At 37.3% G+C, this 26,830-nt stretch overlaps 2 protein-coding genes across 8 annotated transcripts in view; one reads left to right on the forward strand and one right to left on the reverse strand.

The window, feature by feature from the left end:
• The first annotated feature begins 19 nt into the window (after nt 1–19).
• Nucleotides 20–14,505, forward strand: XRCC3 (X-ray repair cross complementing 3). Of its 3 annotated transcripts, none has more exons than XM_068682644.1 (8): nt 26–284; nt 960–1,028; nt 1,124–1,261; nt 2,113–2,325; nt 8,061–8,215; nt 10,230–10,442; nt 11,848–11,894; nt 12,951–14,505. In XM_068682644.1, exons 1-8 carry the CDS (start codon nt 74–76, stop codon nt 13,171–13,173), a joined length of 1,269 nt encoding a protein of 422 aa, XP_068538745.1. In that variant the 5' UTR covers nt 26–73; the 3' UTR covers nt 13,174–14,505. The 3 variants fall into 3 exon arrangements, with proteins under 3 accessions (XP_068538746.1, XP_068538745.1, XP_068538747.1); XM_068682646.1 differs by lacking the exon at nt 26–284 and adding an exon at nt 454–511; XM_068682645.1 differs by lacking the exon at nt 960–1,028 and having other exon boundaries at nt 20–284.
• Nucleotides 14,506–15,234: 729 nt separating this feature from the next.
• KLC1 (kinesin light chain 1) overlaps nt 15,235–26,830 on the reverse strand; it is a 49,628-nt gene continuing 38,032 nt past the window's right edge. For 3 of the 5 annotated variants that reach the window (XM_068682631.1, XM_068682632.1, XM_068682630.1), the window contains exons 14-16: nt 26,416–26,546; nt 21,743–21,809; nt 15,235–20,362 (exon numbers count right to left, since the gene is read on the reverse strand). In XM_068682631.1, the coding sequence (XP_068538732.1) occupies nt 20,297–20,362; nt 21,743–21,809; nt 26,416–26,546 (264 nt within the window). In that variant the 3' untranslated portion in view covers nt 15,235–20,296. The remainder of the gene's footprint in view (nt 20,363–21,742; nt 21,810–26,415; nt 26,547–26,830) is intronic. The other 2 variants (XM_068682634.1, XM_068682633.1) reach the window with 1 other exon arrangement.

Here is a 26,830-nt window from a genome sequence, read left to right on the forward strand (position 1 = left end):
TCCGCCGGCCAATGGGAGCTCCGGGAACGCGGGACGAGCGCGGCGCGGAGCCAATAGGGAAGGGGGGTTGGGAATGCCCGCCCACCCGCCGCGGGCGGCCAATAGAGGCCGCCGCCGCACTTCGGCGGCCAATCGCGTGTCGCTCGAGGGGTGGGGATGGAGCGGGGTTCCTTGCACGCCCCTGTGGGAACGCGAGGCGCATGCGCAGAAGGAACGGCCGGGCTCGCAACCCGGAAATGAAGGGCGGGCACGCTTCGGCCGCTCCCCCGCCTTCCGCGCTCGAGGTAAGCGCGGCAGCCAATCAGCGCGCGGGACGGGCGGGGTGGGTTCGGCTCCGTTCGGCTGGGCTCGGCAGGGCTCGGCAAGGCTCGGCAGGGCTCGGCTCGCTCTCCCCCGCCGCTCCCCTCCCAGCCCAGCGGCAGAGCCCCGCCCCGCGCCCCGCCCTCCCCCTGAGCTGCGCCTCGCCATTGGCTGCGCCGGGCGGAGAGGAGCTCGGTCAGCCTGGTAACAGGTGACGCTGCGGGCGAGCCGCTTGCCTATTGGCTGCGGCGGCTGTGAGGGGGCGGCTGGGGGTGGGCTGAGGTGGCCCTGAGGGCGCTGAGGTGGTTGGGGGGGGGGGGGCGGCCATTTGCAGGGGGCTGTGAGGGGGTAAGGGAGGGTTAGAGTTAAAGAGTTAAAGAATTAAAGCCCTTAACGGCGCCTGAGAGGGCTGCTCTTCCAAGTCGTCGTTACTTGTGGGAAATAATTGATAAATAAAAAAGAAATAAAAATAAATACAAGAAATAATATAAAGAAATAAATAAAAAAGAACGTTCCTACAAAATGTCGCGTTGAATCACACTTACTGCATAAAGATCTGACTAAAAAAATAATAAAAATAATGTAACTAACCGCCTGAATAAATTAACCTGAATGTAACGAATACAGTTAATTAACCCCCTGACGCTGTGTGCCCCCAGCGCTGTGGCAGGAGATGGACTGGGAGCAGCTGGAGCTGAACCCCAGGGTGGTCGCAGCCCTGAGGAAAGGTAACGGCCGGCCCCTGCCCGCTCTGTGGCAAACTTTCTTGTGTGCGTGACTATAAAGCTATGGAAAGTATTTATAAACATTCCTCTAATTTCAGCTGACATAAAATCAATAAAAGAAGTTTTAAATCTTTCCGGAGCAGACTTGCAAAGACTGATGAAACTGTCCAGTGCAGATGCAGAGTGTCTGCTGAAAACCGTCTCTCACTCGCTGAGGAGAAATTGCATGCTTACAGGTAATACAATCAATACAAAAAAATGTTCTTAAAATACTGTCACTGGGAGAAGATACGGTTTTGGTTCCTCACTGATGCAATGACATGATTCTGAAAATGAAACGTGTTTTAGTTATGCTATAGTGGTTTAATTACCCTAAGGGGTACGGCTGTGAGACCGTGAAGATAGATGGAATTGTGTCAGTCATTCTTTGGGATCATGCCAGTTTAAAACAGGACAAAATAATTCTCTAGTCTGGAAAGCTTGGTTATAGGAACACAAGATTTTCTTTTTCTCTCCTTCTTTTTCACTATTTTCCTTTGGTGCTAATACTAGTTAAAAAGCTTATATGACATCTTATAAACTACATTTATAAGTAGATTGATAAGTGCTTTGATAAATAGATTTGATAAGTGCTTCCTGGCTGCACTGTACTTAGAATCTATATTCTTGCAATCAAGGTGTATCTTTTTGCCTTGGCCAGATGCTCGCTACACTGTTTCATGGCCTGCTATAGCTTTCTCTTTCCATAGTTGCTCTGCCTGAACCTTGCTGGAATTTCCTGGATTTTCCTGGAATATAGTTTTTCAGAGACACTCCTTTGAGACAGAGAAAGGAAAAAAGTTATAGGGGAGAAAAGGGCTTGATGTAAAAGTCCAGTTTTTGAAGAGGTATTTCATTAGTAGGTTTTGCAGGGGAGACCAGGCTGAATTAGAAAATTTGTCAACAAAGCATCCTTTGTAGATACAAACCTGGCATACAGTGTCAGCATCTATCTATATTGTATCATTGTGAGTTAGAAAGATACTAAATAAAATTTTCTTTTCTTTCTTTCTTTCTTTATTGTTTAAATCCTTGAAAAACTCTGCAGCACTTCAGCTCTACCAAGATAAAGATCATTTTGCCTCCCAACACCAGAAGCTAAGCCTGGGATGTTCAGTACTAGATAACTTGTTAAAAGGTGGCATCCCTTTAGTGGGAATCACAGAACTTGCTGGAGAAAGTTCTGCTGGGAAGACTCAAATTAGTTTGCAGCTATGCCTTTGTGTGCAGTACCCTTACAAATACGGTGGATTAGAGTCTGGTAAGTACTAAAATGTAAATATTGATTAATTTGCCATTTGGAGGAAAATACTGTCTTTAAGAATGCCACCTGTGTATTGAGGTAAATGTGCATATTCAGTGAGTGCCTTCTCCTTCTGCCATAGCATTAGTTGTAAGCTGCTTAGTAATGCAGCATTACAGAGAGAAAAGCATGCAGTGCACACGCCCTGCATCACGACGTAATTTAATACAGAATTACTGTTGTCTGTAGTTTATCTACATGCCACTGCGGGTAGAACTAAACACACATGCAGACAACTTAAGAAAAGTGTCACTGTCGTAAGTACTTATTGACTCCTCAGGTAACAACCACAGCGAAGCAGCCTGTCAGATAATTTTCCACAAACATCTCAGGTATATAGAGCATACATTCCTTAGCCAACAGTTTCAAATTCTGGAAAATACTTAATCTGATAACAGTAATTAAAGAGTTTAACAGAGTAAAACTGATGGAAACCTAGTTGAAGAAAGTATTATTTGTAGTATTATTTATTTACAATTAATAATTGTAAAATTATTATTTTAAGTATTATTAGTATTAGAAAGTTTTTATTTTAAGTATTTTAAGTATTTTAAGTATTTTAAGTATTTTAAGTATTAGAAGTATTAGAAAGTATTATTTATTTACAATTTGTAAAATTGTATCATTTTCCTATTTTGGCAAAAGTAAGTAGGTGTTTTTTTAATTATTTTTTTAGCCATCTTTATCACATTGATCTAATTCATAGTATTTTTTTTTAGTCTTAGAAAGGGGGAGATCTGTGTGACTTCTGAGAATTCACTGTCCTGCCTTAGGTGGGTTTTAGCAGTGATCTTGCTCATCCTTTCATGCAGCACTGGGTTTAATTTGGCAGTTCTGTCGTTGGTTTTGAGGAAACTTAATTATTTCTTGTAATGTATTCACCCACATGGAAAAATCATGGAATGTTCAAATCATATTGCTTAAAGAGCAGAAATAAGTCTTTGGCTTATGTTAGTTTGCTTTAAGTTAATTAATCAGAACAGAAGCAAACATATTCTGTTCAATTCCATCCTGTGTTGCTGTTAACTGCTGCAGATAGTATGGGTGCAAACAGATTTTTATTTATGCCCCAGGACTTCTCCCTTTTTACGTTGAAAGAAAGGAACAGGCTAAACGGAGTACAGAAAAAGGTGGCACTCTAGTGTCAAGACTGTTCCTCGCAGGGCTATTAAATGGCAAATCCTTCATTATTTGTGTTTGAAGTTGGTTGATTTTTCTTGTGCATTTGGTGCTGTTATGATTGCTTTGTTGTGTTTGTGTTCCCATCTGCTTGCTCTTAAATATTTCATGGCTGTCAAAGGTCTGGTGAGAGAACCAAAGTATTTTGGAAGAGCTGACAAAAGTTTTGAGTGTATCAATTAAACTCTAGTATATGTGCATTAAGAAGATCTAGAATAAAGGTACTAAATGTGACCTATTCTTTTTTTGTATATATACTTTCCTAAGTAGGAGCTGCAGCATAGCAGATCATCATCATAGTACATCAGAGCAGATCTGTTTGAACATTCAATTTAAGATTCTCAAACGCAATCGCAGTATGACTATTAATTTATTGGATTTATTGAACTCTTTTGTGAAATCAGAATTCTTCAAAGAGAAGGAAAAAGATACCGAGTTAAAAGGTGACGCACAGAACTCTGTGGTGGGTTGAAGATTCTTAAGAACACTGTAATGTGGGCACTTCTCAATTAAATTAGAGCCTTTTAGTTTGTGTTTCAGTATGGTCAGAAAGTAATTACAACTTGGAGAACCCAGGGTTTCATCTAATTTTCCGAAGTTGTAATTTGGTAGAAGGTAATTACTCTTGTCGGGCTTTTAGATTCTAAACAGCAGCAGCAAAATGTGAAGTGCTCTCTTCAGGCTCTGTAGATTTTTAAAGATTTTTCCAAGTTCAACTGAGACAAATTTGATATGGCTTGTTGAGAGTTGCCAAATTTTGGAGGTGGGCAAGGTACAGAAGGCAGAAATATCCAGTTTCAGGAGTTAGAGTGCTAGGGCAGTTCTTGCAGTTTTTCACTCAGTGTTGTATCTTGCCATATCTTAGACTGCAAGTTCTTAGAAGAAGATGCTGTTTGCACAGCACTTAGAGTCTATAAACATGGAATGTGGTGGGCTTATGTGGAATACAGGAACTGAAAGGTTATGTTAAATAAAGCATAGGGCAGGTTTGTTCTGTAGGAAATCTGAGGATGAAAAAAAAATGTTTATTAACCATCAGAGAGGTTTGGCTCTACCTACAGGATATTTAACTTGGTGCTAAAACTTGGCTAATCATTTGAAGTTGTTTGTGTTTTTGGTGGTGGTTGGCTGTTTTTTGTGTGTATGGTTTTTGTTGTTTGTTTTTTTTTTTTAGTACTAGAAACTTTCCTTCTCTTAGGTGGAAACGTTGAAATACATTCCTTTAGACAGTACGGATTTGCCGTGCATTTCCTACCTTTGACTTGGTGCTAATCTTGTTTACAATTCTCAGCTCTAGAAGGCTGGCAGTAAACCATGGAATGAGGACATCCTTTGCCTCCAGGCCATCTTTCTGCTGGCCTAAGAATGTCAGTTATGGTCTATTGCATATTGGCTGAATTTATTTAATATGTCCATATTCATGAGCAATGCATGAATATAATGTGACATGCATACCTATATTAGAATTCTGGATTGGGAAAAAAAAAAGTTTGCTGCTGATTCATATTAACAAAGCTGGTTTGTGGCATGGCAGATTATGCTCACAGGACTGAAAATCCTTCCATTATCTGATGATCACTTGCAATTTTTTGTGGTGGGATTTTTTGTGCTTTTTGTTTGCTTGTTTTGGGATGTAGTTTTTTTGATTGTTTTGTTTTTTTGGCCAACAATAAGTATAACACTTTTATCTGCCTAAATACTAGTAAAGCACTAAGATCTGATAAAATAGCTAGTTTCTGTCCATTTGTTGTGGAACCATAAAAAAAGATGCTTCTATGGTCATTGAGGATGACTGATTTGTTAAGTATCTCCCAGCTTCCTCCTCAAAAGTGATAAATATGACTCCTGAGTTGCTGTTAGTGTTGACAGCTTCCTAATAAGCTGTAAATAGCACGCTGCCGTGGGCCTTTCTGTTTGTGTTGTGCTAGTCTACTCATTTATTTAGGTTATGACAATTCACTTATCATTAAACGTATGTGAATATTATTAAGTGCTTTGGAGACATGAGTAGGCATCACTCCTTGACATCGTGTTTAATTATTTTAGTTAACTTGTCAGTGTCTTCTAGCCCTTGTTACACTGATGGGAAGCACCTCCTGTATTTCTAATTTACTGGGGTATATTTTTGGTAATGAACTGTTTCATTGTGTCACAAATGTGAAGCTGAAGAGCCTTGATAAAAGTCCAGCAGGAAAGAGAGCTGCTTCCATTTTATTGTGAAACTCTACTTTGAAGCCAAGACAAAGTTCAGTTTATATATTTTGTGTCTTAATTCTCTTAAAGTTCAAGATGAAAATTACATTATTGCTTTCTGAAATGAGCAAATTTCAGGAAAACGGATAAGGTTGTCCCTGTGTATATTTTGGAGAAATCACAAGTGGACCAGTTTTGTTCTCAGAATATAGTATCTGCAGTAGTAAATTTAAGTGATGTCAGAGAAGTGTTGCTGCAGAGTAGAAGTTTAGCAGGTGACAGAAGTAAAGCTGTTCTTAAAAAGAAATAATCATCTTGATCTTTTTTAAAAGTGCTTAATTATAAAAAAAAAATGTGCTCACCTGATTTTAAAGTTAATGCTGTGATTTTAAGAAGAGGACGGAGTGTATCTATTGACCAGGAATTTTAAATCTAGGTTGCTGGACCAGTGGAGCAGAGGGGACCAGATACTTGCTTCTCCAGCTGTTCTTTTTTGCTTCCAGGTATTATGGCAGTAGGATTACCTTGCTTGCCTTGATTTAATTCTTAATCATATATGAATGTGAAACTGGGATACAGCTGTGCATGTGTTTGTAATACAGTAGGATTGGTTGGATGGTTTTATATTTTGCTTTTACCTTACATTTATTTCTGTCACTGTTCTTATTACTGTACGGAAATCACTTGCAAAGGTCTTCAGCAGAATCGCACATTTCTTTGTCTTCAGATGAGTTAATTTTAGAAAAATGTATTTTTTCAGCAAGTTTCTTGTTTAGAGTCTCTGAATGTTGCAATAACTGGGTTGAAATATTGTTATTTAAACAACAGAGCATTGATCTATTTAGAAATACAAGCCTGCATTTGAAAAAAACATGAAGTCTGAAGTGACAAACATTCCTTCTTTTTGAAGTAAACAGAAGAGAGCACAGAGGATGTAATGCTTAAGGCAGATCTGATTTTTAAAAGGCAGATGTTCTCAGTGTAAGCCATTATTTGTGGTAAAGAAATCACTGTCTTTCAGAATCAGGCAGTGTTGTGCTAAAGGTAATCAGCTGTGAATAAGAAAGGAGAAGTCCAGAATGTTTTACTTCGCAAACTCTTTTAGCCTTAAGATATCTCAGCACAAGTTAGCACAGCTTTTGTTAGCATGAAATTCAGAACCACACGTGCTTAAAGCAGCTGCATATCTCGGAGGGTTTTTGCTATTTTTGTTTGTTTGCTGGTTTTGAATTTGCACCTTAGTAATTTCCAGTTTTGTAATTTAAATGTTGCAAGCCATAATTGGCCTATTTGAGCAACCACTGATGTTGGATACACGTAATGCCAAATTTGTGATTACAAGTTTGTTGCTTTTTTTTTTTACTTGCTAGCTTTTTAGAAATGGTAAAACTGAAAGTCTGGTTTGGAGTACAGGAAGTGCAGTGATTTATGCAAGAATTTATGGAGGGGTTGAGGAATATTGAGCTGAAGAAGGAAGTTTAGTCCTAAAGAAAATTAGCCTTATGCTCATCTTTGCCTAATATCAAGGATTTTTAGAAATCAATATCCACTGTTATGCAGGCGTCCACCAGCAAAATATTTTTTTGATATTGTAACCATTAATTTTTCCTTGGTCCAGTCCTGAGCTCATCCTGTTTCTTAAAAAAGACGTAATCTTTAGGCATAACTATAATTTTCATCTGTTTTCAGGTAGTTCTGGCTATTTCTGCAATAATTACAATAATTTTATTAAGAAAATATTACACATTTATTTTCTTGCCCCATCATATTTGATGCATATGCTTAATTTTCTCTGCAATAACGCATCCTTGTTAACCAGAAACCACAGTAAAAATGCATAGACATCAGTCATGGTAATGTTATTGAAATTTAATGTTTTTCTTATCTAGTGTACCATTTTTAAGAAGAGTTAGTTGGAATGAGTTTGGGTGAGTAATCCTCTTTAAAATGGTTAACAAACTATGGCAGTAAGTGCCCCTTCATAAATACATTTGACACCAAGAAAGTTCAAAAGAATGAATGAAAGTAAGCAGAACACTGGTCTAAGGCAGGCCATGCAGTATGACTCCATTTGTGGGTCAGATAAATTATGGTGCTCCTCATCACCCGAGTTAGGGAGGCAGGCATTCGGCAGCTGTGCAAAAAGTGTCACCTAGTGGATTACTGCAGAGTACAAAAGTGCAGTTGTGTCAGCAGGCACCAAAAAAGCACCTGGCAACCACTTTGGAGTGTATAATTCATTATTTTATTTTTGTGCTGTTGGGAAAGCTGTCTGTGTAAGAGCCCTGCTGTGATAACAGAGGTTGTTTCCTTCATTATAGGGGCTGTCTATGTTTGTACAGAAGATGCATTCCCAAGTAAACGTTTGCAGCAACTCATAGATCAACAGCATAAGCTGCGTGCAGATGTTCCACCTGAAGTCATACAGAAGATCAGATTTGGAAACAACATCTTCGTCGAGCATGCAGCAGACCTAGTAAGTAGGAGCACAGATTGCAAATACATGATTATAATGCTACAGTCCAGTAACCACAAGAGTTTTTTGAAGCATGAGACCTTTCAAAAGGCTACAAGTGAACTAAGATCTATAACAAATAATTCTTAACCTCTGCAGTTAATGTTAAAGAACTATTAAAATGTTTTATTGTGAAATATATTTAAAAATAACTATTAATATTTTTTATAATGTGGTTGGTTTTCACAAGGTATGTTTATTAAAATGTGGTAAAGTTTGTTGTGGTTTAACCCTGGCAAGCAATTAAGTGCCATGCAGCTGCTCTTCCCCTGCTTTATGGGGGAAAAGGGCAAAAGTTAGAAAACTCATGGGATGAGATAAAGGCAGTTTAATTAGAGAGCAATATAAAAATATATATATATATTTTTAAGAAGTAAAGAAGTGATGGAACATCCCTTTGGCCAGTTTGGGTCAGGTGTCCTGACTCTGTGCTCCTTTGCTTCTTGTGCACCCCTGGCTCCCTCGCTGGCAGGGCAGCGTGAGAAGTAGAAAAGTCCTTGACTCTGTAAGCACTGTTTGGCAGCAACCAAAACACTGGTGTGTTATCACCACTTTTTCATCATAATTCCAAAGCATAGCAACATATGAGCCTCTACAAAGAGGTTAATTTATATGAGCAAAGAGGTTAATTTAAATAATACGAGCCTCTACAAAGAGAATTAATTTCATTGCAGCTCCTGGAGAGATCATCACTGAGTTTGGAGGCACCATATAAAAAAATAAGCAAAAGGTGTTGTGTGTTCTGAGTAACTTGTAATATAACACCAGAATCAGTAAAAATGAAAAATAAACAGGTGGAAGGGAAGAATGCAAAAAATGATGCCTGCAATAAGTAGTGGCACAGCATAACTGCAGTGCAGCTGTCTTGCCCTTCTCTCCCTGTTAGGCATCTGTACTGGGTCTGGCCCACGACATCCCAGTAAACTTGGAAGGAAAATGTTCTGCATTCCTGCCATGTAGAAGCCACGTTCAAGTGCTGCTTCTTTTCCTAAGTGGCCATGAATACATGTATGCCATTTATTGACAAACCATTGAAAGTTCTGTTTTCTGTAAGGCTTAAAGTAGCACGTGTTAAAACATTGCAATTGCTGGAGTTTTTTCTTAATAGTTTGTAAATGAAGAAGGTACTGTACGTTGCTGTAACATACTTGCCACTTTCACTGCTGGGCAGAAGCTAAGCAACCTTTGCTGTGTACCTTTCATTGGAAACATTAATTAAGGCTCTTATTGTAATTTCTGAAAGCTGTAGAGTACATTATTGTTAAAAGGAGAGACTCATCCTACAGTAGTACACAGATCTCTCTGAAAAGTAAAGCACTGCACTCACTGCTAATTAAAGCAACTTTCCGATAGATTATTATAGTTCATCTATTGCTATGCAGAGATTCTGTTTGTGTGTTTGTGTGCATCAGTATACATAAAGTATACATTGTACCCCACAGAATATTTCCTAGTTAAACTTCCTGCAACTTAAATGCTTGGTGACTTCAAAATATTCAATTAATGAAAGTTTTTAATAGAAAGGGATGATACAGGTCACAGATACTCATATTAATAAAACTCTTAATCAATATGGATTTGATGTAGCAGCTGCATTTTTCACTGTCAATGTCACTAGTGGAACAGCAGCATAGTCTCTAACTTCTGTTTTGAATATTTAATGCTAGTCTGGAGTTCTCAGTGAGAACCATGCTGCAAAACAGGAATTGTTCAGGATTGTATTATTGCGTTCTTGAGATGTGCATACTTTAAATCAGAGCTGCAAATAACTGCAGTACATTATGCATGCACAGATAGTCTCTGTTGTTTTATTACAGAAAATTGTGTCTGTAAAAATAATTACTAGCGAGACTTGAAGATCAACGAACTCATTTTATGATGAGAACCTTCATCATCTTGCATTTCAGTGATGAGATCTGTAGCTACAGAGTAGAGTTATTGGAACCTTTTTAATGCCTTTTGTATTTTGGGGTAGGACACCTTCCACAACTGCATTACTAAAAGGATTTCCCTGCTGCTCAAACGAGGCATGGTACGGTTGGTGGTCATAGACTCTATTGCTGCGCTATTTCGATGTGAGTTTGGAGCTTCGGATTCTGTTTTGAAGGCTCGATATTTGCAGATGTTCGGAGCACAGCTTCACAGTTTAAGCACGCGATTCAGCACTCCGGTTGTGTGCATTAATCAGGTATGGCATCAGAATTGCTTCTCGTTGTATGGGGACTATTTCATCAGTTGCTGTGTGTGTGTGTGTAAATCTGTGTTGGTTAGATTTCTTGTTATTGTGTTTAACAGTCAGGTGAGTCTTAATAACTGATCAAAACTTTGTTTTCTGTAAATAGATGTACTTCAAAGTAGTAATTTTTAACTTTTTCAAAAGTTAGGAATATTAAGCTTTTATAGACTATTAATTCTCTCAAAGGAGACTTCCATTAAAGCTAACAAAAATGGGTAGGTACAGCAACTGTGCAAGGCACCCGGCTGAACTAACAGAATTCTTTTGTGTACTGGCTTCAAGTGCTGTCATCCCGTAGCTTGCTGTTGGAGCTCTGCAAGCACAGTTATATGTATCAAGGGGAGGGTAAAATGCCAGGGACTTTGCTGCAGTTTTGTATAGCTCAGTGGTTCTGTGTAACTGCAGAGATTACTAAAACATCAGAACGCAAGCAAGCTGACTTGAACCAAAAAAAGATACAGCCTCAAATTTCTTAGTGTTTAGCATCCAAACCAGCTGTAACTCACATGCTAAGCAGTGTGGGGAAACTGGCTTTTTATACAATAAAAAAAAAAAAACAAAAAAACAACACAACTGAACATAGAGTCTAGCTATAAAAGAAAACCTCATGGATAAGGCATAAAAATCTTTGTTCTGTGCAGAAAAAGAAATAAATCAAGCTCTTGACTCAGGGAAGTTCAGATTAGTATGATACCATATTAGTGTCTGGACGCTATTTTAGAGTACACGGAATATGATTCAATAGGTCAAGTCTGTAGTTACAGAAATAAACTGACTACAACATTGAGGAGGATTTGTAATGTAATCATTTCTGTACGTTATATACAGAAAATAAGTACCTGTAGCTTAATTTGCTGTGTTTTCTGAGGAACTTATGCTGAAGAATCGTGACACTACAAGACATCATAAGGAATCAAGAGGTGTGGATTTTGTCACTAAGTTGTGGGTTGTGGTCAAAAGCAAACTGCTCCATTAGGCAAGGACAGATTTTTGTACTTTTTTTTTTAATAAATTAAAAATATATATTTTTAATAAATTAAAAATAAAAAATAAATTAAAAAATATTTTTAATAAATTAAAAAATATGTCAGTAGTTAAACTAACATAAGCTGTAGCTCGCATAACTCTCTTCTAGCGTGCCTTGGAAGAGTAAGGGTTCTTCTAACTTGTCGTAATATGTGATCTGTAAACCAATAAGTTGACTTTATAACCAATAAGTTGACTTAATGATACTAAATCATATCAGTATTGTTGATTAATATGTTGAATTTTGATGGCGTTGTTCCCTGCCCTGCTGATTGCTAAAAATCAAACACGTGCCTACAGGTCAGCCTCAAATGCTGTTGTTTTGCTCTAGGTGACCGATGCAGTGGGTGAGTCGGAAGCTGCTCAGTGTGGCTGTAGGTAAGTCATCTGCAGGGGAATGTAACAATGCCATACAGGGCAGCATTTAACCACTGTATGTTCCTGTAACTCCAGTACCAACTACCAGTGCATGTTAAGAGCAGCGGTGCATTTATTTACCCAGCAGTGCTGTGTTTCCTAGAGATCAGTAATAGCTGCTGTGCCCTACAGTGGAAGAAACCACCATAAACAGTGATGTGGTAATCCCTAATCAGCAAGTTAAAGGACGGATTCCTCGGAGTTAATGGCTGGTGTACTTGCTAGCACGAGATGATTTTTGCATCTCTTTATTGATATAATCAAGTGCATTTTCTGTTTTCTCTGAAAAACACAGCAAGCAAACCTTATGGGTTGTTTTTGTTGCTTAAGGAAGAAAATTATGACTATCTTTTGACACCAGGATATTAATGAGATTCAAACATACATATTTATTGTTTGAATCCTAATGGTAAACTTCATTTATAGATAAGCTAGGAGCTACATAAATGTGTTTTTGTGAGGAGTTAATTATGTCCTCCAGATTGAGGAGCTGACACAGAGCAAGAATAAGGCTGCATTTTTCCCTGGTTATCTTGAAATACTGTAATAATATCTTTACTGGAGAGGTTACAATTTTTCCAGGAAAAAGAAAAAATCTGTTTTAAGCTTTGTTGAAAGTAGTACATGAAAGTGGTGCTGTATCTACCAATGTTTCTAAATGTAAATTTTAATGGAATTCAGGGGCAACAATTCCATAACTCAAATACTTAAATTCAGACATTTTCCTAATGTTATTTTCATGTCACAAGAGAGAATCCATCAAAGGCAAGTATACGTGGCTGTAGTTGGAAGAGTGACTGAATTCTTCTGTATAAAGGCACTTCCAACTATCACCTTGTTACAGAGACCCTGGTGTATGGCACTGTGAGTACACCCTGTGAGCTCCATCTTCAGACATACAGCTTGAAATGTAGCAAACAGTCGTTGGCTTCTGTTGTAGCAAAATTACATTAGAAGAACCAAAGATATCCCCTATTAAATTCATACATGCAAAACTCTGTAATGCTTTCTTTATAGTTCAGTGGATAACAAAGTCACTCCAGCACTTGGAATAACCTGGGCAAATCACCTGCTAATGAGACTGATGGTCAGCCGAGTATCACAGCGTGACCAGTTGTCTGGAGCTGTGTTTCACCACACTGGAAACGTGAGGACTTTAAGAGTGGCTTTTGCTCCTCATCTACCTCCATCCTTTTGCTGCTATACAGTAGAATTGGAAGGTGTGAAAGGAATAAAGTAAGTCCTTTGCATATTAAAACATGCTGCTCCAAAAGTGTATCGAAACTGCTTTGCTTCAGGAAGGATCATTAATAAGATGCAATTCTTCCTCGGTGGGGGAGTGGATGCTGAACTCCATGAGAGGTGATACGACAACACATTATGCGTTTTTTACAGTATGAGAAGGTCTTTTTATATTTGGATATATTTACTGGTGTTTCTAGTCCTCATGCTGCCATTAAGCACACACAGCTGTTCTATCAGCAGAGTCTCAGAAACAACCATTATCACAAAGCAGCTATTCTTTTTTAGATTTCTTTTTTTAATCCTGATATTAAGAAGTACCAGAAAGTTACTTGATTTTAATGTCTTATTGCAAGAACTAAAATTGTACTGTTCTTGTACATACCTACCTTTGAGGAAATGTCTGCAGGTACTTTGGAAGTGGTTCTTTTCCACTCCATTCCCATTCGCTCCCCTCATAGCAGAAGCCTAGTTGACCTCTTCCACTTAAAAAATAAAAAGAAACTACACACCCAAATCCCCTTGTTCTATTTTCCCCATCTCAAACTGCATAGTAACCACACAGTCCCAGCTCTGTTCTTGTTCTTCCTCATTCCTTGCACTGCTCTGTTTTGTTGGATAGAGGGAGCATTCTTGATTATCTTCTGCATCTCTTCCTCCAGCTGTAGTATCTGTCTCTACTGCTTTTCTCAGAGGAGTTTGGTAGAGCCTTTCATGTTTTTCTTTGCATCTTTGTACTATTTATCATATCTTTTTTTCTGCTGGCCTCAAGCCTACTGCTATGATGGGTGCTTTTTCTGGTCATCACTGCATTCAGGGCCGAAGAAAGCACAATTAGAGTCATCCACAATTTCCAGAGGCTTTAAACCTTACTCTGCCTATGTTATGTGGGTGTGAGCTGTGATCAGTGTTTGATGCCCACTTGTATCGTCCTTGTTAAGCTTTTAAACAGATCCCTTCCCCCCAACACCCCTCTCCTTGCTTCCCCAGGTCCCTAAACAGGAGCAGTGTCTGCCATGTTAGAGAGTCCTGGCTTTCTGTTGTTACATTTCTCAGTTCTGTCTTTAGGTAATTAGCACCTTTTGTTCTCCCTACTACACTCAAACCTTGGACCTGAACAAAGGAAACACAAAGCAAGTAGAATAATGCTGCTTTGTGTTCTTCTGACATCCCTGCAGTCACCTCAGGGGACCTTGTGCAATGATGTAGGAAGTTGGGTCTAAAGCCCTATTTTAAAAAAAAAAAAAAAAAAAAAAAAAACTTCATTATGTGTATTTGGATGTGACCAGTCTCTATTTTTTTTAATAAAATCCAACCATGAAGATTTTAAGTCTTTGCGTACTCAATTTTAGGAAAAAACTGAGATCTTCTCAGTCTTCCAATCCTAATGTTCCATGCAGCATAGGTAACACTAAAATTCTCTTCCATTTCTCTTTCCCTGGGACAGGGACTTTGACTGGTACAACACTAATCCTCTTGTAATTTTTTTTTTAAAGCCACACATGGATGTAGCTGATAAACAGGAATCAACCTACCCCTACCCAGTGAGCAGCAGGTTGATAGACGTTATATGATATTTTGATAACTTTATTTGCAACCTGACTGCCCACAGCAAGGAGATGTTAAATAACCACAGGTGCTGCTGTAATTTAATTTCCAGTTTACTTGGAAGAACATGTTATCAAATGTTTTAAATAACGTCTTACCTGACCCAATCTTCCTGTCATTGCCCATGTTGGTTCTCATCTGGCTCTCCAGCTGCAATTTTAACTCTGATTTAGCATATGGTGCAGTGATGTTCCTAGCTCCCAGTCACAAACAAAACCCAAACCACTGAAATGTAACTGGCTTCCAAGCTTACAACAGTCAGCATGTTCAGCTGCAGTTTCTACCCCTTTGTCAGTGTCACTTACTATCAGTCTCTGAAATCTAGAATGCTGTTCTTGCATCACTACAGCTCTGGGGTGCAAAGACTGGACAGCTTAAGTTATCTGATGAAGTATCTGCCTTGTGTTAAGTGTCAAAACACACAAGTTTTAATAAATGCAATTTAAGAACCTTCCCTTTATACAGCTTTATTCATCTTTGGATTTCACAACTGAGATTTGTTTCTATACAGGAAAAATTGAACTAATTTTTTACAAAGAAGATTTACATTCTAGAAGTACACTCATCTTTACCCTGTAAGACTGTTTTCAAATATTTCAGTTTCTACACTTTGAAAAGAAATGTTAAATGACGTGAGAAATATTGAACAGCTTTGAATTAATCTACAGCTCTGTGATGTATTTAGAGAGACCTTTTTCAGAAGAAACACAGAGTTCCAGAAACAGATTTCTTTTGAAAAGTAGAATTAAAACAAAGTTAATTTGTGCTCTGCAAAGATAAATTTACACAACTGATGCATTAACAAAACACGTAGTAAAACACATTAAACAATCTCATCACAAGCTTCTTCGTGAAATCACAGTGAATTACTACTATTTGTTACAAATAACATTTGTTATGGGGTAAGACAAACAGGTGAACTCTGAAGTGGATTTCTTCCACAGCTGTAACAAATTGTAAGTACACATGGAGAGCAAAATGCAGCATCTTAAAGCCAATTTTAGCATGTTAAAGTTTTTAATCAAATATTAAATCCACAGATCTAAAAAACAAACAAAACCCCACTAATTTCCTCAGGAAAGATAAATTGACATTAAAAATAGTTACCTGGTTTTGTTGTGTTTTTGTTGTTTAAATCATGCCCTAGAAAACAAAATACCATTGCTGATTGCATAGAACTCATCTGGGTGGAATACCTTACAGTGTAGAGTATCACAGTATTACAGTGCTACATAATTAAACCTAAAAAACCCAATAACTTTCCATCCATGAACTGTGACTCGAGTGAATCTGATGAATATAGGGAGCCTAACCTAAGGATTGCTCCTTTTAAAACTACTTAACAGTGCTTATGCCGTGATGTATATAATTTTAATCTCTTACTTTATCATGTGCCAGCACAGCCTTTAGAGCACCTTTGAGCTTTTTGATGTAGCTGAAGTACTAAATGAACTTCAATGATGGTTCTCTAAGCAGCTCTGACTAAACCACACAGTATAGGGAAGTTGAAAAACTTGTCTATAGGCATAAACTTTTTCTCAAAAAACTCAAGTCTTTCAAACTCCATTAGGTGGGGTAGCATTGGTTTTCATTTCTGGTTTACTGCTGTGAGCTTCCCCCTTCTTAAAAACAAAGAAAACACCACTGACCTTGGTTATTCAGTGTACAGAGACTACAGTGGATGGTTTGAAAAAAGAGAATCAAAGCTAAGTGTTCAAAATCTCCCTCAATTACAAACCACTAAAATAAAGAAAGGAAGAAGAGCCAATGTTTATATGAATATTTCTGTCTGTGACAACGTGAAGTTGCTACAAGGAAACTGTAGGCTTCACAGTATCACATCACGTTTATTCTCTAAGTACAGGCAGACATTACCAAAATGCCATTCTCTTAGCAGCTTTCAGACAAAACACATGACCTATGGAACAAAACTAAACTAGCTTGAACTCCTCAAAGTACTACAAACACGCTTTTGATGAAGCACTGCACACATCTATTACTGTATATTTACAACAGAACCACACCATTTTCAAAATTACTGGATTCAAACAGTATGTTCTAAGTGCAACTTTCTCAATAAAACAAACAAAACAATTTTAATTTACCACCATTCAGGAAAGTTTTGGGGGGTTTGGTTTGTTTTAAGGAAAGATACAAACTCTAATGGGCCCCATTCTCCATTGTTCCTTCCAACTGCTCTCTGCTGTACTCCAAGCACAGACATGCCAGCAGTAGCTCAGTTATTCCTCTCAAAGAGGAGCTAATCACCAACCAGTTACATTTTACAATAACATTTAGCAAGATCAAAACTCAAGGACAAGTATTGCCAGTATTACTGAAGTGTGGTGCACAACCAGACAGATAAAGGGCAAGAGGCACCTGGGTACCAGTAACAATCTGCGTGTGATTCTTCCTACATGCAACTCGCCAACCGTACACCTCAGAACCAACCACTGTTAGCAGGAGAACCTAGAGGAACTGGCATAGTCTGAAGTTTTTGTAACCTTTTTACAAGTTCACCTTTACAATTCTGAACAAAGAAAACCAGACCAGATTAAGAACAAGCTGGTACTGCCAAGGCTGTGGTTTTCCTAACAAGATGTCTGTCAGTTCTAAAGATAAATTTTAATTTTCTGTTTCATCAGAGCTGTTGATTTAGTTTGTTACTGAAGACACCCATGAATTATGCAGTCAGTTTTTTTTAGTCTTGTATTTATGCAGACTGTTAGCTACAGCTGGAACAGAGGAAATTCAGAAAGAAAATCTTCATTAAAGGCAAAGTGAGAAGCCCACCTGAAATTGCACTGTACACAAGCCAAGTCATGACAGTAATTCATTTGTGATTGAACACAAGGAAAGTTGACCTTAAATTTGTTTTTGCACTTTACAAGTTTCTCTCAAACTGCAAACAGCACACTGGCTCTAAGCTATAAGGTTATTAGCAAGTTCTTGGCCATCATTCTTGGGGATCTATGGATTGGAGAATTCTTGAAATTTGGATTTCTTCACTGAAAAAAAAAATCTTTTAAATGTAGGAACTGTTTAATAAGCTGTAGCTCAACAATTCAGATTTATCTTCCAACACACTTTAAAATGTAAGGGTTTAAAACACTTAAAAGCACAGTACTGGTAATGCCACCAACAGTAAGGGCTATTTGAAATCCTAAATGAGAAAATCCACTCAGTATGGTCTTGCATTTTAGAAGCTTTTTAGAAAGCATACATTTAACCATCACCAGGGCTAAGTATTTTCTATAAGCATTTCTATTTAAACAAGTCTGCAAAAAATATCCTTTTAGGATGAATGTGTTTGAAAATTTTCAATATATTTTTTAAATCATTCCTTATTACCAAATTCAGTTGTGTCCAAGCAGCTTTTTTTTTTTTTTAAAGGAAAGTAAATCAGACTTAAACCTCTCCAAGTGAAGCATTTAACTCTACAGAACAGTGTTACGAGGCCCGCTGAGCCACTCCTATAGCAGCAGCATCGTGCTGCTGTGAACCAAGGTGAGCGTAATACAGGGCTATGTGCACTCAGAGCTTCTCATGGTGCTGCCAAAGGGACAGGTGACACTGCTGCAGGCTGCCAGAGCAGTCAGCAGCTCTGGCGGTTCTGGTGTCTCCCCACACGGCCTGACAGCCTGGTCAAGGAACCATGTAGAAGGAACCATCTTTGGTTTCTTCTACAAAGCCAGCTCAGGCTTTGTGCAGAGAACCAAATTCACCAGTGGGTACGTGTAACACATTTTGCTTTAGGGGGAAAAAAGGTATATATATTATATATTTTTATATTAAGCTCTTTAATAAAAGATTAAAACTCGAGAGTCTACTTTATATGAGTATATACTGTTAAGATAACAGAGCAACAACTTGTTTTTGCTCAAGATCACTAATGAGTCGCACTGCTCTGTGCTAAACTTCTACAAATTAGCAGCATTGTATCTCACTGTTTCTAAACTGTCTTTATAGCAGGTATACCATACGCAACTTTCTTCGAAGAGATGCTAATAAGGTACCTCCTGGTAAACATAGTCAAGTGCATTACATATACAACTTTTTGCACCAGTTACTGTAACAACTTAAACCAGATGCAAAACCAGTCAAATACTTGTAAAGAAGTACTAATTCTAACGACTCTTCACAGCCTGTTCAAACTCTAAAACCTGTTTCTCTCTTTCACTTGGTGCTAACCTAGAATGAATGTTCCAGCTTTTCCCAAAGTTAATTTTGTTCTGCATTTTCCAACTCACAACTATGACCACAAATACATTTTTACACTTGTTTTACTTTCTCATCCACTCCACGTGACTTTTTACAAAAGATGAACAAAATTACAAGCTTTACAGAAAAGCAAAAGGAAATACTAGTGTCTATAAAATACTTAAAACATACATACTTAGTTCCAGCAGCAGTCCTTTATACAGACAGCATATATATTAACCGTAAGTAGATTTAACATGGATGTGTGGTCAAACAAGTTGCTTGCCGCCGGTGGCCATCTAGTGCTTCCTCTGGGGCCCTTAGATTTGAGTGGTCCTTTGCACAGCAGCTACTCCACAGTGTAACAGCCCAGCCTGCAGTTGCCTGCTTCTGCTGTCATCAGCTATTACGGAGAAAGGATTTGGGATCAGCGTAAGGAAATGTTGGAGCACTTTCAACGTACAGAGAATGGGGCTGTGAATTCCAGTGGACAAGCGAGAAAGTCAACCTGAGGCTTGGCATTTCCCTAAGAGCAACAGCAGCTGCTCTGGGACAGCTGCAGTCCAGCACTTCAGTATCCTTCAGCCATACAAGATAAAGGTCAAAACGTTTTCCATTTGTTCTGATCAACGTGAGCTGACCTATCTCCATTGATTATTGTGCCCTAAGACCTACGTCAACAAGTATCAAAGTTATGGTCACAGGTATTGCTATTCATGCTATCTAGATATGATGTCACCCCAACTGTCTCTTTTGCAGAATTTAACAGCTCAGTCTAGTGGTTAAGGAAGCCATGTCTAAGTGCCGTTTTGCCAGCTAAGGTTTTTAACATCAAAATAATCAGTGGTGCAAGAGGAATCCCCGCCAATGCAGTGTGCTCAATTTGAACTTACACGGTAATGCAAATAATTTATCCTTTTCCCCAGCACCGTATATATTTATTCCTATACATTTCATTTTGCCCACATTTTCAAACAATTTGCATTTTGGTATGCTTTAAATATGTTCATATTTTTACAATTTTTTGGCTGCTGTAATCCTCAGACCTATTAAAGAAAACATAAGTAGCATGAATGGGAGCAGTGCAATGAGCAATATACACCTATATAGTTTTCCTTTAGAAGAAAATACCCACTAATGCCGTGTTTTAAATTGTCCCTATTTAGAGAAGTAAAAACAGCAGTCCACTGAAAAAAAAAAAAAAAAAAAAAATCTACAAACTAGGTGTTCCTATACATGATGAGGAACCAAAGCTTTGAAGGTCTCAGTGCTTCTTTATTCACAAAGTATTAGCTAGCTTCTGTCCAAGAATCTCAATGCGCCAAATCAGTATGACTGACACTCAGAGCTCTCGAGTCTGTCAGACAATTATTTCGTTCCTGTGTGAAGGGGGGGAAAAACAAAAAAAAAGAAATTATGCAGATGCCCAGATAGTTCAAGCAAATAAACAAAATTACTAACTTTAACAAATAGGAAGAAACAAATACAAGGAACTAGAGAGAACCGGCCTTGTTTATGTTGTTTTGAGGGACTTCCTTATTGTAACAAACATCTTTTCCCCTGATTTTCAACTACAGTACTGAAACAGACCTACTGAGATCAATATACACCCTCTAAAACCCTAGCCCAAGTCTTACTCAAAGCATAAACACCCATCTGTGGGAACCACCACAAGTGTCCGTAGCAAGTAAACTAGAGAAGTTCACGAGTCGATACCTGCTTTTAATACTGCACGTACACACAAAGATAAATAACTCATCTGGAATAACTCATCACTTACATACTAAGAACTCTAGGGCATGACATTATGAAACCTTCAACTGTTGCTACAAAGAATTATGCTTTACCCTGATGGATTTTTTATTCTTGTTTTGGCTAAAGTTCACTCTAAGCAAAGATTAGCATACGTTTCACACCACAGAAACCTCTGTAGTACATTCATTAGAGATAGTACTGTTAAACCTTTATGCCACTCCACAGCAAAATGAGAGTCACACAATTTGGGTTTATTTGCTGCTTTTGGACAAACAGTGAGGAAGATCCTCATGTACAGTTTCATTAGTACTGAAGAAGTCGTATCTCCCTAAAATTAGTTGCAGTTACTGTGTTAGTACAATGCACAACACTGTTTAGAACACAGAACACTGCTAGCATAAATGACAATATGGGAAACGCTGACTTATTAGGCAAAAACAAGAAATGGGAAGTAGCGATCGGGCACACCATACACAGTTAGGCAAGATAAGCTTATTTTAGCTGAAGCAAAAACTTAGCAGGCGTGTTTTAGAGACTACTCCTCTACAACCTCAGCAACAACTGAAGTAACGTTTAAGGAAATCTGAAAACGTACAGCAGTTAAGGTGATGGGGCCCTTTTCAATAAAGATGCTTAAGAAAAAACACTTAGTAACTGAGCTTTACACGTTCTTGTTGTTTTTTATTTTTAAAGCAGTGTTTTCAAGGATGTAAGATTTTAGAAGTTTCATATCCATCTTAATAGTTAGACAGTCCAAAGCCAGAGACTGCTTGATATCACAAAAACTAATGGTCTTTACTAATCTGACTTAAGTACTTGCTTAAGATTAAGATTAATTCACGAAAGTGTTAAAGCATATGCTCAAGGCATCATTTAGTAAACATCTTGATGATTTAGGATCTCGCCAATCACTGTTGTTTGATTATTTATCACACTTTTTTTTTTTTAATCCCAAACCCTACCAATACTATCTATTTTTGTAAGAATATCGTAGGGCTTCTTACTTGAAAATGATCTTCAGTAGCCTTGCCACCCATGTTAAGAACATTCAGAGAACTGGCACGCTTCATGCTGCAACCAGGACAGTGAACATGCAAGGATAAACCGATCAGAATAGCTGAAAACTAACAGCTCTAAAAACACACGTACAACAACGACCAATGCACAGTTAAAGGAGTTTTAACAATGCCCCCAAACTGATCGGAGGAATACCCCTTAAGATAATTATATGAATTAAAATATTTATTATATTCAGTTGTTAATTACATCTAAAACAAATTACAAGCTCCTCAGAGCTTAAACACTTCAGGCAATTGATTTAATTGCAACTAAAAATGAAATCTCCGTTTTTAAAGCACATCAAATTAATACACTGATTTAACATTAATTTTTAATTTGCTAATCCTCATTTTCCTTTTTGTGCAGCTTCTTATAAGAGCATCAAAACATTCCAACATTTTAGGCAAAAGTGGTGAAACAAATTTGTCACGTTGGCAGTATTTAACTTGGAAAAAGTAAAACAATCATTAGTTTAGTACTTTCTGCCTCGTCTATATAAATCCAAAATCTGTTATTTCAAAAAAATATTTTAGTATATTTTATCTTAAACATTTCAAGGTGAGGAGAAATAAGATGTTTGCTGCTTTAATCTTTGGTCGTGCTGGCTTTACAGTGCTTCGAGCAGTGGTAACAACAACCCTAGAATACTGTACTGAAGGCAGTGGATGAGGAAAAAAAATGTAATCACCTATACAGGAACTACTGACAGTCAAAATATCCCTGTATCTAAAATATCCCAGTAGTATCTACTGGTGTTTGAGGTAAGGATTAATAATTTATCTCCATTTCTAAAACATATATAACATCTATCAACAATATTTTAAAGTGTGTGTAATGAAATTTACATTTCTGTGAATTAGTCTGAAGTTTCAGATTCCAGTGACTACAACATCAAGGTCTGATGTCCTTAATCCCAAGGTATATGTGCATTACTCAGAACGCCCTGGATTAGCCTTGATTTTTGACCAGCTCTTTAATGAGTTAAGAACTCCTCAATGAGAGCTTTTAATGTTCATTGGTGAACCATACACAACAAAACGAGGCGCGAAGCCTGCAGTGTTACCTACAGCTGTACCAGGTCCACACAAAGTTTCCGATGCCTTCCAACAACATGGAAAGGTTTATCCACACAGACCACGTTAGGCACTAACCAGTTTTTCTTTCTACTGAAGCAAGACGACTAACAGTCAAGGTCTAGCATGTGTTTTAAGTGTTTTCATAAAGCAAAGGCTTAGCAGAAAAACGAACCAAAACGCTAATGAACACAGGCAACAGCTGCTATGCAACACACGCCTTCTGTTTTGTTTTTTTTCCTAGTAAGGAATTTGAATGTTTCAAAAGCCAGAATGCACACAATTTAAAATATTTGACATGAGTGTTAGCAACAACAAAGCAAAGACTCATGCATAGTATACACCTCTCATTTATTCAAGGAAACGTGTACAGCAGAGGTTATATATGGAAGTCAAAGTTAATTCGTAAAACACAGAACATCAAACTCTCATCAAAAAGAGCATAAAGGTTCATGGAAAACATTCCAGGGAAATAGAAAAATTTGTGTAAATTTTTATAAGTGGTTTTATGTCCTTGCTGAAGTGCTAATTAAAGTATTTATCACACCACTTGTGAGGTATGAGGTTTTTATTTTTAGAAAACAAAAACTTCAATCTTTAATTAAGAAATATTTAAGAATGTCAGTCTGACAAAAGCACTTACATTCCATGTTAGAAATTTGAACAATTAACAAGGACACTGAATTGTTTTTCTGCTGTATATGTAAGTGCAACAATGAAAGCTTTTTTTTTTTTTTTCCCATTTTAAATTACAAATCTTAACTGTTCTGTTCTATGATAAAATTTTATAAGTGGAAAAATTCAAATCTAACACACTATAAGCAAAGTTAAATCACTGCAGAACTGAATTCTGAAATACGGTAAATAACCACAGAACTGACACCATGCTTCTGCTATTGTATGTTTCAATGAACAGTTCTTAGGAAGTTTGTTTTTTCTTGAAGTAATGCAGAAGTCTTTTTGACAACAGATTTCCCTGGTAAGTTTTCCACTTTATTCTCTTCAACCTTCTGTGCCAAGCAGTAAGATGAAAATTAAGTCTTTTGTTCATGCTGTGATAATAATATATTTCTATTTGAGTATTTCTCATTTAGAATCAGACCATTTACTTATTACAGAAGCACAGTATAAGCATCATGTGTAAATAAATTTCAAAATAAAGCAGCCTTCATAGAGACACCAGCAGGGACTGCAGAGTATATCGCTAAGAAGGGAGCCATGTAAATCTTCTACCTAAACTGGCCGAGTTGGTAGCAAAAATGACATCTATATATGCTATGGCAGTATTGTAATATTCAGCTCATAATTAAATATCAAAACATCTGCATTATAAAAACTTAAAAGCCCTTTTAGTGAACTCAAACAGAAAAAAAATATATTTAATTCGATTTACTAAAGTTTCTTCAGAAAATTAAATTAGAATGCCTTCTTAGAGTATCAATATGTACAGCTATGCTTAATGATCTACAAAGCTGGTGTTTAATACCAGGAGTATTAGCTGTTTTTAATAAGAAATGCAAATATAAATTAGGATTTAAAAGGTTCTATATCTTACAAGAACAGAAAGGTAATATTTGTCAACACGCTCAATGTGCATACCTACATAAACGGCTGCCAATACAACACATTTATTACATGTTTTAAAAACAAACTATTCTTTGAGAATAACAGTAAAAACCAAGAAGATTTTGTCAAAAAGGGAATGCAAGAAAGATAATGCCATCTTTCCATACTTCTTTCATACCAATGACTTTATTTGAGGAAATATCTGCTGATACAGACCACACAATGCAATTAACTTTATGTGGGTAGATTACTTTTATGTTGGTCAAATAACATTACAGAAATGCAGGCAATAAAGAAGGAGAAGAGTTTTTACAGGACACTGCAAAGACAAATGTCTTCAAGTAGCTGTAACTAATGTACTATAAATAATCATGTACTTACTTCAGCTGCAGAAAAAGCTAGCTGTCTTTACTACAGTAAACAGGGAATAAAACTCTGACTTTTAAGAAACTGAAGACCCTTCCATGTCTCACAAAAAGGAGGAGCAAATGCAGAATTAAATCTGAATATAAGTATATATATCCCTACAAGGCTGTACCTGAACTGTGATGTATGAACTTTAGCCAGAACTGAGTAGAAACATAAAACCAAAGTATAGAAATACTAATACTGAAAGCAAGAAGAAAATTCCTTTGTTCTTTTCTGGCTTGCACTTGCATATTTTCTACAACTCCTCCTACATTTACATACTTCTTTCTTCTAATTACATGTTTTTCACAGTTCATTCCCAATCTGTCATCTCAGAGGCAGTTCTCGGTTATGTATCGATAAATGTAAAGGGAGTTTTGACCTTGAATTTGATTCAGTGCCTTCAACATCAAGTCTGCGACAGCTCAGCAAAAAAACTTCAATTAAAGATTTTGAAAATCAGATCAAGCTGAAGTTGAAAGAGATACGTGAGGAAGAAAATTCAAAAGATTGATGAATAATCACAAATCTTTGTGTGTACTGCAGCTGTACACAATGTGTCACAGCCACGTGAAGCCATTAAGACAAAACTTCATTGGAGCACTAACAAAATACATTGAGAACTTGCCTGCAGATCACATTCTCAGATATTGCCATCATCATCTATTCTACTACTCATAGATGCAGTCAGAAGTTAATCCAAGCTCTCTAATTTAACTGTTTTAAAACAGTTCAAATTCACATTGGCAGAGTTTCCTATTAACTAATTGAGATCCAGTTTCCCACAGCAAGGGAAAGCTGATAGCATGCTGGGGGGCTAAAACCAAACCAAACCAAACACCCAAGGAGTACCATTATGAAAACAGGAGTACTAAATTTTTAACACTTCAGTGTGTCTGCAGCAGCCAGAAAGTGATGAATGTTTTTTATGCATTTACTAGAAATATACATACACCCAAAACCATAATCATATGGTAATTAGGAAAGTGTGAAAACTCTGAATCAATAAAATTTGACGCTGAAGGTCAAAATGTTTGAGATGCACAAGTAGGTTCAAGCTTTTCAAAATTCTCCTCTGCTCTCTGAAATCTGGGTTTTCCCAAAATACTGAGAAGGGCTCAAGTCAGTAATTTGCTTTATACTCACAACAATATGTTAATATATTAAAACTACAGAAATCCTTGTCTTAGGTTTACTGTATTTAAGCTTTTATTGTTAAAAAAGCAAAGGTAATATTTATCATCCTTTATTGCTGTGTGAATAGGAGAACTTTACTACTAATACTGACCAATAATTCTACAAGGCTTGTTTATTCAAGTGGCTAATGCAATAAAAAGGGGAAAAAAATAAAAATTGAGTTAATTCTTAAAAGCAAATATAATTCCTCAGACATTAAAGAACTTTCATTATATGCTTAAGATAAGTTTTTCTATTTTATTTTTCTTTAAGATTCTATTCTACATGACATGCAGTTACCTAAGCAGAAGAAAATACTGCCTTAGGTACTGCACTAGGCTACAGCGGGGGCACAGAACGAGGGCACACCAGCACAGCTAAGAATAGATAATTACCCTGGATTCTTTGGTTCACTGTCTCGTGAACTTCCTCCCTTCAGCTTTCTAACCAGCTTCTCACTGCTGCGTCTAATGGAAGCACGAAGTTTGCTAAAGGAACCACTGCGTTTTAAAGATCCAGTGCCATCCTGAAAAAAATTGAACAAATGTGAAACTGCAAGAGCCTTTTGCCCTCCCCCAAACCTGGTTACAAATATATATTGATATTAATATAACCTTGGTACAATTACCTACATAGAGAATACCGTATAGCTACAACTTTACCAATCCAAAATGGTTCCTTCCATCAAACTGTAACAAAAATTTCTGAATTGTGAAGACATGCTCAAGCAACGATTCATAATAATTAGGAAAAAAAAGCCACAGTATGTCAAACCATTCACCATCACCATGTTACCATTTCATAAGAATG

Source organism: Anas acuta, chromosome 5 (genome assembly GCF_963932015.1).
Source record: "Anas acuta chromosome 5, bAnaAcu1.1, whole genome shotgun sequence".
Lineage (NCBI taxonomy): Eukaryota > Metazoa > Chordata > Aves > Anseriformes > Anatidae > Anas > Anas acuta.

Coding starts and splice junctions, on each gene's coding strand:
- XRCC3 (XM_068682644.1), top strand. CDS start 74: ATGCCCGCCCACCCGCCGCGGGCGGCCAATAGAGGCCGCCGCCGCACT. Junction 285..959: donor CCCCGCCTTCCGCGCTCGAG/GTAAGCGCGGCA, acceptor GTGTGCCCCCAG/CGCTGTGGCAGGAGATGGAC. Junction 1,262..2,112: donor GAGAAATTGCATGCTTACAG/GTAATACAATCA, acceptor AAAACTCTGCAG/CACTTCAGCTCTACCAAGAT.